Raw genomic sequence first — 16,352 nt, forward strand, 5'->3', positions numbered from 1 at the left:
GGTTCTTTGCTGGATATTTTTCCCGCCAAAATTTCATTCGAATTTGAGAAGAAAGTGACCTCCCCCTATCCTGTGCTGGTCTCCCTTTAGCAGATGCCTGGAAATGGGTCACCCCTTTGTAATTAGGTTACCCCTTATCCAAAGTGAGAGTCCGTATAGTAATTTTCTCCCACGAGCGCAAAAACCACTTTTTTAGCCAATTTCGCCGCAAAAGCTTATTTCTCCAAAAATACCTACAGGGACATAAAAAGCCATAATAAATATAAAATCGAGCACTAATAATATATACAATTGAGATTATATAAGACACAAAAATGTGCCTATCAAAGGCAGATGATGATTGCTACATCCAGCCTTCGGTGATCGAATTTATTCTTAATAGTGCCATTGTAACTGGTGGAGGAAGGATCTAGTTATTATTGGAACAGCTACAGGCAAAAGAATTCATTGGCAGCAGCGAAGCTAGCTGCTCGGGTAAAATCGCAGACATGATGGAGAGGAGTAAGCAGTTTTGCACGAGCCATTTGCTGTCATGGTCGATGTTCTCAATGAAGAAAATGAACAGCTGCGAAAAAGAAAGATTGGTTCGGCGTCTGAGTCAAAGCGTGAAGGTGTTTGATCGAGTTGAATGGTTGTTGGCATTTGCAGTTAGAAGAAGGTCAGGTATATAAGAAGGAGGTGGTACCGATATTTAGATGGACAGAATTAGGCAGTGGTCGAAGTTTGGTGAAAGTCTTATTTTGGACGTCGGATAGTATTGGACTGGGCTTTTGGCTTGTTAGTCTTAGTCGGAGTTCCAACTCCCAACAACACCCATATATATGATTCGAGAAGAAATAGAAAAGGGGGATCAGCGGTTGAGGGCCGTAAACAGAGACAAAGAGGAAAGAGGAGGCGAACGCCAAGACTGGAGGCGACTGAAAGCTGCGGCCAGGCTTTGAATTTTTGTTTTCCATTTTCCTTTCCGTCTTGATTAGTCAGTCATTATATTTGATATATATGTGGATTTTAAGAAAGTCATGTCTAGCTAAATCTTGTAGCTAGGGTTTATGTTGAAACCATTTAAGAGTATTAGGTTATTTTCAATTGAATGATATTTATCAAAAGACTATTATGGTTTGAATAGATTACATCTATGATTTTATTTATTCATTTAACGATGATATGAGTTGTTGCTTCACCGGTTACAGCAACCTTTGAGCGTAATTGTTAGGTTCATAATTTATTTTTGTCTCATTATTTGATAATTTCATGTTTGGGTTAATATCTTTGATGGGTTATGCTTCGAAGAGACATATAATAGTTGTGAATCAATATTTTAGTTTCGTATAACTTTCTCACTAACGCATTTTGATGGCGCATGCTTCCATTTAATATTTTGATGTGCCATGCATGCTTAAGGTGTCCCAATGATATTGAGACTCTAATACATATAATAAGTGATGTCGATAGAACGAACGATAGATAATTTATGTATTATGTTTCATTTCAGTATTTGGGACAAGCAATTAAGGCTAGATCATGTTGCAATGCCAAAGCCAAGCATAGGTTAGTCCAATAGACTAAAAAGGGTACCTTTCATGATATACGCACAAGGTCGTGCATAACTGATGTTTCCTTGAGGAAACCCAACAAACCAAGTACCTTCCTCGAGTAAACATCCTTGGGTAAGCAACTTGTCATAATGATGCTTCTGTGTCATATATGTTTTGCCAGCTAAGCTATAAGCTTATTGGCGAATTCCTCATTAATGCACCTTCAACCAACTGCCTCTCCCTATATATTCGTTAATGACATTTTTATAATTTAAAGTTCTAGACCATTTTTCCATTCACTGAGTACCATTTCCTCGAGGAATGGAATACAAGCAGTGATGCTTCTTCGGGGAAATGACATACAAACAGTGATGATTTGTCGGTGAAAGGAAATACATACAGTGATGCTTCATAACATAATCGTTATGTAGCATTATTAATGCTTCCACAGGTTTAAGATGAGGCTTCATCTTGTTCAATGATGCATCTTTGGGGATGCGTCATGCGAAAAGTGTGGGTGTTACATATAAGTATCGAAAATATAATTATGGATCTCCTAGTTTCAGTTAAATTTGTTTTTATTTCGGTTTTGGTCTTGAATGTGAACCAATTATCAAATAATATACAAACGTATAATAGAGTGTTGTTGTTTTTTTGGCACACAATTCATTGATATCTTAATCTTCAAATTACTTTACAAGTGGGTGAACGAATTTTCCTATAGTTGGCTTTGATGAAGTATCTCAAAGAACCATAGAGACATGCAGTGGTAGCTGAACACTAAGGAGGAAAGTAGTAATGGTTTTTGGTATTGCAACTTCTCCCTTTTTTGTCCAGTCCTTATATGTTCTATTATTTCTTTTTCTTTCCATCGTGAGCATAGACCATTTGTCCACACCAACACGCGTTTTTCTTGTTGGCCGAATCCTCACTGAAAAACCATTTCTTCGGTCATATTCGGTATAATATTCATGCGCTTATTTACGCGTATTGAACTTCTTTCCTGCGTATGGATTCTCGAAATTGTTAACATCATTTTTTTCGTTCTAAAAATCATTCAAATACCAAGTTTCAGCATTCAGAAATTGGTTATCACCACAACTGAAAATATTAGAAAACTCATCCATAGTCGATCTATTCTGAATTTAATTGGAAAACTGAATATTAATATTTATTTATACTAACAACATGAATGGAACATACTTAATCACAAATAAACCATATTCTAAACTAAGAAATCTAAGTGCGAGAACCTAAGTTTTAAAGAGAGAAAAAAAATAACATACCCGTTAAAGTTCTTACAGAAGATAAAGCAGAATTCCATTTTGGTGTAATATATACTGATAACCATACGCGAACAAATATAGAACTTCATCATGATGGAGAAATAAATAATAAGATGAATTTTTCTAAAAATAAAACCTGGAACCATGCAAAATATAATGAGAAGAAAACGTGGGTAGACAAGTTACACCTGAGAAAATATACTTGTTTTCTTATATTTATCCAATTCTGTTTTTGGCTTGGATTAAGCCATACAAATTTTTTGAATCAAAATAGTGCCAAATACCTCACACAATATAGCTAGCGCTGGATGAGAACTATTTGACGGTTGAGAGATTTTGTGCAAACTCTTTGTCAAACTCAGAGTCTCAAATGACGAGGGTACCAAGTACGCCACAAGATTTTCGTATCAACCTATCATACTGACCCACCTTGTATAATTTCGCAGAAATAATTACCGTCAAAAAATTATTTCAACAAAGTGTAACTTGGAAAATAGTCTAGTTCGAAACTGAACACAACTATAAGATCAATTACCAAGTGGATTAACGTACTAGTATGATTACTTAATTATAATAACAATTATAATGAAGAAAGAAAGGTAATCACATGATGCACAAGATTTTTTTAATGAGCTAAACTGCTTAATAGAAAAACCCGGGACTTAATTTAATTTTATATACTCTCAGAATTAAGACGCTATACAAATTGATTACCGCAACTTCATATGGTTGAGACCAAGTAAACTACCCACAGTTACTCAGTTTCTTCAGTATCCCTGCACAGTCTGGTCTACGCACTGAATCCCAAGACATCGTCCACTATCTTGAGTCGCTTCACCTATTGTGAAGACTTCCGCTCTCAAATCCTTTGGATCTTAACCTGAAACAACAAAGGACTAAATTTGTTCTCGTAACAGACTCATTTATCAATCTCCCAAATCCGGCGATGATTAAAGATAAAGTAGAGTATAAAGGATATTCTGTTTAATCAATATAAATATTTTTGGTTTAGTGATAGTCACCAAACTTTTTTGTTTTCATATTGAGGTTGATTTCCTAATTGGAGTAGAAAATATGTTTGGAAAGAGTTTAGTTTCCTAATAGGAGACAAATACTTGGTGGCCAAGTTTGTGTTCTATATATATATATATAGGATTAGAATTGTAGGTTTGTAGACATCCAACCTACAAGAGTGGTAAATCCTCGTGCTTAGGATTTTAGTCTCTTTGGTAGGGAGGATCGAGTGCTACTATGAAGGTCTGTGTGAGATAAAAACTTGTAGAGAGAGAATTTTGGTGTTCTAGTGTTTTGGGTTTCGGGAAAAGTTCTATGTTTCTCCTCTGTTAGTAGCAGGTATGAAGAAGGTTTAGAAGAAAAGACATGAGGTTGGTTCGAGGAATGGTTTGAGAATTGGTTTCTATGGTTTCTTCGATGGGGTTCTCAGGTATGTCTTGTTTACTCCTTTGGGTTTTGTCTTGGGTTGTGGAAAGAGCATGTAATGGTCTTTGATTATAATGGAAGTTTTTCTGGAGGTGTTGGTCATGGATGTACCATGTAAAGGTGAACCACATATATTTTGTGTGCTTCTTTATCTTCTGTCTCTTTCTTATTATTTCTCCCATATTTGATTCAAATCACCAATTACCCTTTGTGATCATGTTTTCCACTGTGCTCGGGTGCCAATTTCCCAACACCCAACCCATGTTAATTTTGGTATATCAACACTTGCTAAAACATTTAGTCTTGGGTAAACCATATGTGGTCGACCAGCTAGTCAGTCACAAAAAGATGGTGAGTTCTAGCTACAATTACTTACTTTTTGTGGATTCAAATTGTAATTGGTTATTGTTTTGGTAGAAAGAAATGAGATGAGATGAAAGGAAAGGTGTGTTACTTGTGTAACCAGTTAGCTTACCAAACCAAGGTGATCCAACCTTTCACCAAACTCTCTCTATTATCTGGTCCTCAATCATATAACTTGTGTGTGCTTCATTTTATTAGCGTAGAGTGAGATTGAAAGTAGGTGAATTAATCTACTCATCAATGAAAGCACAACTTATAAATCTGCTTCCCTACAAATAAACCAAATATTAGTATGCATTGAACTAAGTCATTATGGTATTATTGTCTAGATAAAAGATTTAGTCATTTTTATCTAGGTAGCAAGTGCTTGACTTGTTCATGATTTTTGTGGAGGAAATTCGTGGTCAAGGGATATTTGAAAAGGGGAAATGCTGATTGGAAAAGGGATTGGGCTTTCAATTTTTGGAATTGTATCTTGTTTTGTCTTCATTTACATTGCATATACGGATTTCAAAATGGATTACATAGATGCAAAAGATGACGATTTAAGATTTGTCAGAACAAATGGGACTCAGTTTATGTTGGATGAGAAAGCATTTTATGTGAATGGTTGGAATTCTTATTGGTTAATGGATCAAGCTGTTGAAGAACACAGTAGAGTGAGGGTTAGTTCAATGTTAAAAATTGGTGCAAAGATGGGTTAACAGTTTGTAGAACATGGGCATTTAATGATGGAGCTTATAATGCACTTGAAATCTCCCCTGGTCAATTCGACGAGCGCGTTTTCAAGGTATTATGTGTGTATTGTGTTGTTGTTGTTTAAAGTATTTTCTTTACTTTTGTTATAATAATGTGGCACTTGGGTGCAGGCACTGGATTATGTAATTGCAGAAGCAAGAATACATGGAATTCGACTAATTCTTAGCTTTTAATGATTTACAAGCATTTGGAGGGAAAACTCAGTATGTAAAATGGGCATTACAAGAAGGTGTAGGCTTGAGTACTCCCAATGATGAATTCTTCTCGGATCCGTACATCCGCAAGTACTTCAAAACTTACGTGAAGGTACGTGGTAACCAAACCCTTTGTCTCTAACTCTTTATATATCTGGATTATTATGAGAAAATTCGAACTTCCAACTTGATTTTATGCTTCTTGTATCATTGCAGACTATATTGAAAAGGAAGAACAGTTATACTGGAATTGAATATAAGAATGATCCCACAATCTTTGCATGGGAATTGATAAATGAACCGCGGTGTACGTCTGATCCTTCTGGTGACACTCTCCAAGTAAGTGGACTAGTATTTTCTTTTCATGTTAATAAAAATGCATAACATAGATTATTTCTCAGAGTTTGATTAGCTATATGTTAAAGAATTTCAGGATTGAATAAAAGAAATGGCGGCATTTGTGAAATCAATAGACAGGAATCATTTGGTGACAGTGGGTCTTGAAGGATTTTATGGTCCAGCAGAAAGCACAACAAAATTGAGTGTTAACCCGGGAAATTGGGCAAGCAAGTCTGGTTCTGATTTTCTTCGAAATTCCAAGATATCTAACATTGATTTCACCTCTGTTCATATATATCCTGACCATTGGTAAGCTACTGTTGGATCATACCATATATCATTGAAAATTTAAATCAAAGTATTTGAAAATATTTCACTCTTTTGTAGGTTCAAGGATCAAACACGAGAAGAAAAACTAAAATACGTCGAGAAATGGGTAGTTTCTCACATAGACCGACGGAGACAGAATCCTGAAGAAGCCTGTACTATTTACTGAATTCGGACTATCAGACAAGAACATAAATTTTGAGCATTCTCACAGAGATACATTTTACAAAATGATTTACGATATTGTTTATAAATCTGCCACGAACAATGGAGCCGGGGCAGGGACATTAGTTTGGCAGTTGTTGGTTGAAGATATGAATGAATACAATGATGATTTCGGGATCATTCCGGGTAACACTTCAACCATCTATAGGGTCATAACTCAACAGTCATGCAAACTAGCAACAATTCAAAGGGCAAATTTTCAATCAAAGAAGACTTGTGAAGAACTTTGCTTTAAGTAAAGGTTTATATTATTCAATAACGATTATTGTTGAAAAGAGATTAGTGTTGCCTCAGTTGAGTTACTTCTCATTGCCAATTAATGTCAAGTATATGATTGAGGTGTTCGATTTTTGCTATTATTCGCTATCTAGCTAGGTAAACTACGCGTAAAGTGACATAAAAATTATATGCAAAGCAACGATCCTCTTAACTGAGGCAAAAATGTACTCTTTAGCTCTTTGATGATAAGCACATTTAACAACTCTAAAGTCTAAACCATTAACTCTTAAAAAACTTACATGAAAGTGAAGCAAAATCTAAATGATACGAGGCCGAAGTGAAAAAACCGAAACGAAGCACTAGTGATTGTCAGGGAGAGGAGGAGATTGATGCAACATAGTGTTGTTCAAGAAACTGTGACTGGTACCCTCTACTCCAATCTGTTCAGAACTCAACGGTGAGAAAGTTTGCGGTGGATACGGTTGTTGCTGTAGTTGGTGTTGGTCTTCATTTGGTTGATGGGGTTTGCTGAAAGTCATGTGAGCTTGGGTTTCAGCTAGTTGGAACTGTGTAGTCTGAATTTGTTGTTGCAAGTCAGAGATTACACCAACACATCCATATACTGGATCTTGTACTCTAAACTCAGCCTCCATATATAATGAATTTGCTGCTTCAGCTCTTTGATGCTCTGGAAGTTGCTGAATAATAATTGTGCACCCAAAAAAAAAAAATTTAGTATTAAGTAATTGAAGAAGGCAACTAAGAAAAATTACAGATTTTAAATTATTCATTTCCCTTTGGGTCTTAGAGGCTTCTTGCAGCATTCACATTTACTTAGTTAGATACTAGGACGCATCTAGTGTGATAGTATCTTTATATTAAAAATACTCAAGCAACAGATGGATTTTACATCATAAAGGACATACAATCGTTGTATGAATATTCAAAGTTTTAAGCAGAAATAAGTGACACAAAATTGGGAAGTAAAGTAATACCTTGAGCATTTTGCTAATGTTGCTGGCACCAAAGATTTTGTGAACATAAGCAAATCTTTGAGGATTATTTGATGGAAAATATGGGTAGAATATGCAATCTGATGGACATTTCCTTCTTAAATGTTTGCAAGCTGCACAACGAGTATTACTTGGGATCATGGTATGTATTCTTTCTTATTTGTAGACAAATATCAAATCATAATCTCCAATATTCTCAAAAATATTTTTGCTATATGTTTCAGTAGGAGAAAATCTAGACAGAGAATCTGTGTAAGAATTTTTTCCGATAGATTATTATTTTTTAAGTTTATAAAGAAGGTTTTTTTGTTTTTGAATATGTTGAGTAAGAGAAAGGAAGGATTGTATCTAACGGCTAGTAAATTAAATAAGGTAAATTTTTGAAGTAAATTATGAAAAAATTTGTATTTATGGAAATGAATAAAGGTGGCATGCATGGTATGATTTTATTGCAATATGTCTCCAACTCGTGTCGGCTTTCCCCAAAGGCCCAAAGTAGTTCTGGTTTTCTCAATTTTGCAAGCTTGTTGTTACACCATGTCAACACCTGCCTATGAGGGCAGCTCCTCTTGTTTTGCTTTCCCAGCACATCAGGCATGGAACAGTCATATGGGAAACTAAATCCGGGCAGTGGTGCCCCCCAGTAGTTTTCTGTTTTTTCGTTGCATCTTATGCATCAAGTAAGAATCTAACAGATACATTCAACTGTAAGGTGCTAATAGGTTGTATAAAAATTACTATAACCGAAGGATGGTTCCTGCCTTCCTGGGATTTTATCCTTTTTGTTGTTAGGCTTGAAAGTTGAACCGGATTTGATTGGATACTCCAGATACCGATATCATCTTTACTTTTATCATCACGAAAGTGTTCCGTACTTCACATCCATTATCTCCATTATTAGGAGTTCAAGTGTTTGGGGTTTACTTGCCCACAATAAAGTTGCAGAGATGTATCTGCAGTATAAGATATACATCACTAGCAAAAATTGCATGAAAAGAATTGGCTTCTATAATAATTTTTCACTCGGTCTGTAAATTTAAATTACATACAATATATCAAAACTCATCAGGTTGTCTACTTCATTAAATTACATGGAAAACCAAAACTCACGAATGGTTCAGTAAAAACCATCTAAAACCACCACCTACATATCAAAGATAGGGGAAGAAAAAGCAGCTATAAAATGACGAGATGGAGATGCGGTAACCTAAAACTCCTGATGTTCAAAAATATGAAGCGAAAGAAATAAACGTGAAAAAAAAACCTAAAGTGTAATTACAAACTTTAGTGGGATTCATCAGAAGATGTACAGCAAGTGTAGCATGTATACAAACAAATCAGTAGGGGCGGACAATGTCCCCGAGACAATCAAAGAAATGAGACATGTTGATTTTCTCTTTACCGGAGTAGATAGCCTCTGCAGATCCACCATGTGGACCCTGAACAGCCATTTCTATCAACATGTAAAGCTTCTTGATGGGCATCTGAAAACAAAAACATAAAATGACAAAATGATCAGAATGAAGATTAAGAAATGTAAAACAATCTAAATAAGCAAATCTCTTTGCCTCTCTAATGGGAACTGAATGTACTCTTGAAACTACAAACCCCACACAATCTTATTTTGCAACAATGTGATGAATGAAGGCTTCAATAAATCCACCCATCCTATATTTTTGAAAACCACTTCCTATTTATGTTTAGCAGTTTTGGTCGAAGGGGGGAAATAGATTGTAGTATGTTATTCTGAATCTAGCTTACATCATTCAAGGCCTCAGCAGCTGCTTCAATATCATCTTCAGCAAATACTTTTAGCTGTTCCAACACCTGTAAAAAAAAGGAAAGAATAAAAAATAAATTAGACCACCTAAACGAAATGTGTTAGAAGGGTGGAAGCACCCAAAAGCTATTAGCAAACAATTAGTTTGTGGAGTCGATAAAACTGTTGTCTATGCCATTTGCACTTGATATAGTTGAAAACCTCTGAATGACGGTATTAAACTAAGCCCTCGAGTTTATTTTATAATTTTCTACTGAATAAGATAATTAATTGAGCTTTTTTTTTTTTTTGATAAACTTAAAACCAAAAAATTAACCTTCTTAGCATCTTCACTTCGCAAAATTGGCACATGGTATGTGACTGCAAAAGCACCGCAGATACCAAGTGACTCTAAGAAGTCCACCTCGCTTGTTGTCCCAATCACCAGCATATTTTTCCCCTGAGACCAAACAAATTGAAGGGCTGAGAATGCAGAGAACAGTAAGAAGACAAGAACTCAGACAAGGTTAAATATAAATCCGAATGATGATAAAACAGGCTTCAAAAAGGGAGTAATGAACGTTTTGGCACATGCAGGACAATTGCATGTAAAGAGATGGCACCAGAGTACCTTTGGAGGAAGTCTTTTGAGGAGAACCATGAGTGTCTGAGAAATCAAATTTGAAAAACGTGGTCCTATGGGAACATACTCCAGTAACCTAACAGTTATCAAGTTTATAAGATTGATATCAGTCCTTGAGATAAGAAAAGGCGTGTGAAAATATACTCATAAGGTTGAAACCAGCATGAATCACCTTTCAATGTCATCCAGGACAATTATGCTTAACTGTGACTTGTAGGCATCTTCAAATACCTGAAACAAAGACCTTGTAAGTAACGAGGCTTTCTGATTTAGCAGAGAGACCACGACATCAGAGTCGATAAACAGGGAGTCAACAACTTCCCAGTGAACTACAATGAAATGGAAACAGCCCATATCACTTCTTTAACCAAGAAGCAAGAACTTAGTGGAACTTGCATTTTTAAAACAAGGAAATAAGAGCAACAAATTCAGAGGTCAAAACAGGGTCTCCTTTTGAAAGAAAAAGAAATTCAATATGTCAAATGATGAAATTGGGAGGCTAGTTTTAGGTATCTCAAACAAACCTTGACGATCTGTGCACATTTACTGCTTTCACTAAGACCAATCATTGTTTCTGCTGAGATCTGATTGCATAACAAGACTTTAAGGTTGGGAACATACATGAAGAGGAAAGAATTGCAAGCAATATCAATAAGAGAAAGAGGAACTTACAATCTTCACATAAGCAAAATCACTGTCAATACCGACTGTAGCTGCCATTGCTGTCTTACCACTGCCAAATAATTAAGCTTTAAAGTAAGAAACGAAAAATTCCATAGAAGAGATAACCAAAATCCAAAGGCACGTCGAGCAAGAAGGCTCCGAATACCTTCCAGTTGGGCCTTCCAAGAGGCATGTTACTAGTGGACTTCCTTTGCTCACTTTAACCTGTTCCACTAGTAGCATAGCTCTCTGATAGATATGTTTATGTCGTTCACCACAGTCCACCACTCCGTTTAGCCTGCAAATAACAAGTGGAGAATTTCAGATGACCAGTTCCCTTTACCTGGAGGATGATAAACTGTATTGAAGCCTAAGGAAATATTTTTGAACAAAGCATGTTAATTCCACATTGTTTAACTAGTTAAGGTTTCATTTTAGACTGAGAAATGACTAAGAAGGGTAATTGAAGTTTACGTATTGCAACAAGTTCCCGATCTCCCCACCACTTTTGGTGAGAACACAATTTGAAAAGAGAAGTTTAACAACATCAAGAGGGTCAAAGTGTTTGAAGCCTAACTAATATTCATAAAATTAGAGTTGAAATCAAACTTAAAAAAATAAACATACCTGCACCGCTCAAGGTTATCTGTGGAGGCTCCAAAAGCAGGAATGATTTCCTGAAGAGCATGCAGAAAGTCATCCATAGTTACTTTTATGCTCTCCTCATCCACTGTCTTAGTAAGATCATCTAGGCTCAATTGCCTGTTCAAGGCATATGATACGGCACTTTTAACAACACCTTCAAGTTCAGCACCACTGAAGTTCTTTGTCCGAGCAGCTGCATCCAAAAAATAAATATGATTAGCGAACCGATTTTAATTTTTGGGTCATGCAAATGATTATTAGAGACCGCTGAACCAGCGGATTTGGCTAAAAAGGGGAGTTCTAACATCGGAAAAGATATGAGGCTAAATGGAGTATCAGAGATAGGTATATCAAAGTTGCTGTCATTTTCGAAAATCAAAGCTCACTGAAACACATACCAAGCTCTTGAAGGTTTATATCTGGAGCAAGGAAGGAGTTCTCTTTCATTTTATTGGTATGAATTTGAAGAATTTGTAAACGACCATTCTCGTCAGGGAGACTTATCTCAACTTGAACCTCCAATCTTCCAGGCCTACAAATACAAAATTAAAATGTAAAACAGTAACATTGGATCCAAATGATGGATAGTTTAAAAAGTAGAACCAAAAAAGTTGTGGTTAAATCAACAGGCTATCAAGCCCATCAACTACCAAAATGAAACTGATATATCATAACAATATTGCTTTCTATAACTACATACTTCTTAATTACACTTCCTTATGTTTCCAATGATTTCAGTATTCTAAAGCCAAAGTATCATATTGTAACGAGAACCAACCAGGGATAGTGGAAGTTTATCTGCCTTTGTATTGTATGATTATATATGAGTAAGCATTAAGTTGAGCATTATGATTATGTGCAGGAGTATGTGTCTGCCTGTATGAGAGGGAGAAAAAGAGATTCACCTCAGAAGAGCTTCATCCAACAAATCCTTTCTGTTGGTCATTCCAATTAGCAAAACATTATTTAAAGCCTCCACACCATCTATCTAAAGGGAACAACAAATGCTTGATTAGACTGTGCAAGGTTAATGAGAAATTGTTAAAGAACTATGGATTCTACTTGGCATGGAAACAAGTTGAAATTATAAACTAACCTTCGTAAGGAGCTGGTTCACAATGCTATCATGAACTCCAGTGCCATCTCTAGTTGATCCTCTTGACTGTAATCTCAAAAAGTAAGCATAAGATGTACGACAAACGAACTTTAAAGCAAATTAAACAAGTGTAACACATACACATAGTCCTTATGTACACACAAGATGTACCCTCCATAGCCATCCATGTTAACATATTTTGCACTTAATTTCAATATGAATTATTTATTTATTTACAACAAATACACATAGTCCTTATGTACCAGTACTGTCACGCATATTTTGATTTTGTGATGGGTAATCAACATTATAAAGTAAGCAGTGTTTTCATGTATAGATCAAAACTTCCAACCAGCCAACAAAGCCACATGGTATTTTGGTGATTAAGGTTACAACTAAGGAGCACAATTTCCCATGTCATATGTTTTTTCACACTTGTCCTGCTAGGGAACTGGGGCCGATATGCCTGGCCTCTGACACAGTTCTGTAAGAAAGCGCAAACATCTCTAAGATGTGTTGGATAAATAGAGATTCTTGTTTTAAACCACTTTTTAGTGTGTATAGCACCCGAATTTGCTTATTTATTAGATTGACTTGACTGAAAAGTCAATCAGTATACCAAATGCGAAAAAGAACAAAACTAGTGGCCTAAAGTTAGAAGGTCTGCTGCTATCAAGTCTACCTTAAGGTGGCGAGTAATGTATAATTAATGGTAAGAAAAGAGAGTCTAAAGGTTTATGAGCTCCCTACCTTACAGATAGCATCAATCTCATCAAATATGATAACATGCAGCTCACTTTGATCCCCTGAAAGCAGAAAGCGAAGTATTATTCACTGTCACGGACAAACATTAAGCGTACTTACTATATACAATTACTTTCTCACCTAGATTCCTTTGGTCATTCTCAGCATCAGCAAATAAATCCCTTACGTTCTTCTCAGTCTCTCCGACAAATTTGCTTAACACTTCAGGCCCGTTCACAATCTAGAGTACGCAAAAAAATCAATTTACGGAATTGTAGGTTTAAGATAAAGATTAACACTGAAACCTAGTCCAAAAGCTATTCATAATATTTTTTCTGAAAACCAAAGAACAATAGAGAACTATTTTGAAGTCTCCACATAGTCCACACAAAATATAATTTCCTTCAAGTCTATATATAAGTACGTATTAGAAAAAAAAAAAAAAAAAGAAGCAAAAGAAGCAAAAGAGTCAACTCTATACCTTTGGGTCCTTCCCATTTAACATTTGGCCAATTTGACGAGCCATAAGAGTCTTTCCAGTACCAGGTGGCCCATAAAGCAGCATTCCCTTGACATGCTTAATACCAAGTCTGGGACACCAAAAGCATTGTTATTTATAACCTCAGATTTAACAAAAACATAACCAGTTAAATAGGAAACGCAGATTTCTTTTGAGCGGAGATTACTTATTGGTCACATGGGCAGGAAAAACACGGGAAGCAAATGCTCTTCGGAAGATATCAGCAAATTCTGCACTTAGACCACCTATACCCAGTGACTGGAGATTAAACTCCTTATGCCGGAAGATATTGCTGCTGGCGGCTTCACGTTGGTTGACAATCTGCATATCTCCATGTAAGTACGATAGTTTAATAACTTATCCAGATGCATAACCGGTGCAAAAACTATCAGAAGACAACTTACTAAATTAAAGAGAGAGAGAGAAAAAAAAAAACAGGCATGTTACAAAGAAAATGAAACACGACCTTGATACCAGTAGCATTGGATGCTTCAAAGACAAAGTACGTATCATTTGATATCATCCCTCGCTCAAGGTTGTTCGATTTCTCTTCCCCCTCTACAGCAGCCTGATTAACTGTGAAGATGTAATTGGTACCGTGATACTCAAACGAAACCCTTTGTCCTGCTGTCATAACCTGTTTCCCACAAGAATTTTCAATAAGTTCCCATATAAATTGGATATGGAAGACAACAGTAAGAGACAAAGACTAGGAATATACCTGGTTAAGAAATCTCTTTCGAAGCTGGTGAGATAGAAGAGCAGCATCAATCTGTGAAAAGAATACATATTAATCCTGCTTGCCCTTCATAGATTTATTAGTGATTAGACTGATCAAAAGCTCATGGGCAGTGATGAGTTGTAGAAACACACCAGGAACGAAACACGGCTAAGATATATACAAGTTGATGTCAAATAAATATGACAAAACATCATACCTGTTCATTTTTTGTTCCTTTTTTCACGAACTCCAGATCTAGTGTAAGCAATGCCAGGTTGAAATTCTCTGGTGGCATGAATCTAAACAGAATTCAACAAAGGAAATATTATTAGACTTGCAAGAGTCCAAAAACATCATTAACATATGCCCAGAGGAAAAGTTTGTGCTTAAACCTGCTGCAAGCTATTGTATCCCCGGAAGAAACTTTTGCATGCCTTCTTTGAATGGCATTTAGTGCAATATGACCTTCGTGTACACTTGGATGAACAGTATGCCTTGATTAAGGGCACAAAAGAGCAATTGACCATGGACAATTTAAAATAGAACTAACCAATTGCCTTATTATATTAGTTCAGAATCTTTTTATCATCAGAATTTGGAATGTAATCATTGACATACCAATGTGACAACCTAACTCAAAAGATACAACTCCATTACTATGCGGCGGAACTAATTCTCTAAGGAGTCAGTCATTCTTTCTTCTATTAATCGCTACATATTTTGATATATACTCCCCCTATTCACCCAGGGTAGGGCTTAATGCAACTATCTATACATCCAGAGAAAACCGTAAAGCGGTAAATACTTACTCTGTAAACTGTTGGTAATGTGTTACATACAAAGCCCTAATTTCAAACAATGACAACTTATAAATTAATTGTTGATCTATGAAACTCAAAACATTGAGTAAATCAAGTGATCATATAACCTAATTCATAAAACTACACAATCAAACATTTCTTTAAGAACAACATGATCAGAGAAAATAATACTAATCTGCAGGAGAAATTAAACCAAATCAGCAATGTATAAATTTCACAAAAAAAGGATATGAGAGAGATAGTACGAACGAATCGGCAATCAGTGCGAGAGCGAGACCAGTGCCAGGTACAGCAAATTTGCTAATTTCAGAAGAAGCGCAATAAGCAAAATTTGTAAGAGCTAGATCTGCAGCAGGTGTGTTTGTAACGATCATGTTAATATTTGCCGATGCACCAAACCATGATTTCCCCGCCATTTTAAATCCAGAATCTGAAAATTATACACTGTAAATCTAACGAGATGGAGAAAGACTTGTGTTGTGTAACTAGAAATATTCGATCACGGAAAGTTTGAGGAATAGAGGAAGAGAGAAGAAAAGAAAAAGAAGAACAAAGAAAATTCCCTCTTAGCAACGAAAGAATTGTGAAATCTATTTTGGATGTCTTAGTCATGGCTAATGGTCAACACCTTCTGACTGTTATAATAGGGAGAATGGTGCACCGGGCCGGTACGAAGTTGTAACTGACATGGCAATGAAGATGAGAACGTTGCCAACATGACAGTGCATTCACGAATGTTTAAGAATTTAAGTAAGGTTTTCCCCATTTCCGGTTCCTTCACAATTTTTAAAATCCGTTTATTTTTAAATTCTGGTTTTTCTATGTATTATCTATAATGGTTTTCTCTATGTATATCACCTATAAAAAGCTAATTGACTATGATTATGACTATTTACGTTTTTGTTTATCTTCATTTAACAAAATCAAAAAACTATCAAGTTAGAAACTATTATTATGGAAGATTTCATTATTGAAAATCTAGAAAAAAAATCTCAATCCTAATATAAGTCGAATATCCAAGAAAATTTTATTAACCTTTA

General features: G+C 35.7%; 2 protein-coding genes and 1 pseudogene across 2 annotated transcripts; 1 reads left to right on the top strand and 2 right to left on the bottom strand.

Annotated features, from left to right (window-relative positions):
* Positions 1–4,847: 4,847 nt before the first annotated feature.
* On the top strand, positions 4,848–7,053 carry LOC113348820 (annotated as a pseudogene).
* On the bottom strand, positions 7,026–7,841 carry LOC113351762 (LOB domain-containing protein 24-like). The gene is made up of 2 exons (XM_026595697.1): positions 7,683–7,841; positions 7,026–7,385 (listed from the first exon to the last, which is right to left on the bottom strand). The coding sequence occupies exons 1-2, from the start codon at positions 7,839–7,841 to the stop codon at positions 7,047–7,049; spliced, it is 498 nt and encodes a 165-aa protein (XP_026451482.1). The 3' UTR covers positions 7,026–7,046.
* An 844-nt stretch (positions 7,842–8,685) lies between these two features.
* Positions 8,686–15,884, bottom strand: LOC113348821 (vesicle-fusing ATPase-like). The gene is made up of 21 exons (XM_026592699.1): positions 15,544–15,884; positions 14,884–14,979; positions 14,709–14,790; positions 14,492–14,542; positions 14,237–14,407; positions 13,937–14,091; positions 13,732–13,840; positions 13,392–13,491; positions 13,257–13,312; positions 12,507–12,572; positions 12,316–12,398; positions 11,809–11,942; positions 11,393–11,603; positions 10,932–11,063; positions 10,775–10,835; positions 10,627–10,686; positions 10,275–10,333; positions 10,091–10,178; positions 9,797–9,919; positions 9,462–9,527; positions 8,686–9,184 (listed from the first exon to the last, which is right to left on the bottom strand). The coding sequence occupies exons 1-21, from the start codon at positions 15,726–15,728 to the stop codon at positions 9,038–9,040; spliced, it is 2,235 nt and encodes a 744-aa protein (XP_026448484.1). The 5' UTR covers positions 15,729–15,884; the 3' UTR covers positions 8,686–9,037.
* Between the last annotated feature and the right edge of the window lie 468 nt (positions 15,885–16,352).

This window comes from Papaver somniferum, chromosome 2 (assembly GCF_003573695.1).
Source record: "Papaver somniferum cultivar HN1 chromosome 2, ASM357369v1, whole genome shotgun sequence".
NCBI classification, from domain to species: Eukaryota; Viridiplantae; Streptophyta; class Magnoliopsida; order Ranunculales; family Papaveraceae; genus Papaver; species Papaver somniferum.

Bases quoted from the DNA above. Each gene is read 5' to 3' on its own strand.
- LOC113351762 (XM_026595697.1), bottom strand. From the start codon at position 7,841: ATGATCCCAAGTAATACTCGTTGTGCAGCTTGCAAACATTTAAGAAGG. The intron at 7,386-7,682 runs GTATTACTTTAC...ATTATTATTCAG, and splicing joins ACATTAGCAAAATGCTCAAG to CAACTTCCAGAGCATCAAAG.
- LOC113348821 (XM_026592699.1), bottom strand. From the start codon at position 15,728: ATGGCGGGGAAATCATGGTTTGGTGCATCGGCAAATATTAACATGATC. The intron at 11,943-12,315 runs GTGAATCTCTTT...TTGTATTTGTAG, and splicing joins TTGGATGAAGCTCTTCTGAG to GCCTGGAAGATTGGAGGTTC. The intron at 10,687-10,774 runs GTAAGTTCCTCT...TTATGCAATCAG, and splicing joins ATTTTGCTTATGTGAAGATT to ATCTCAGCAGAAACAATGAT.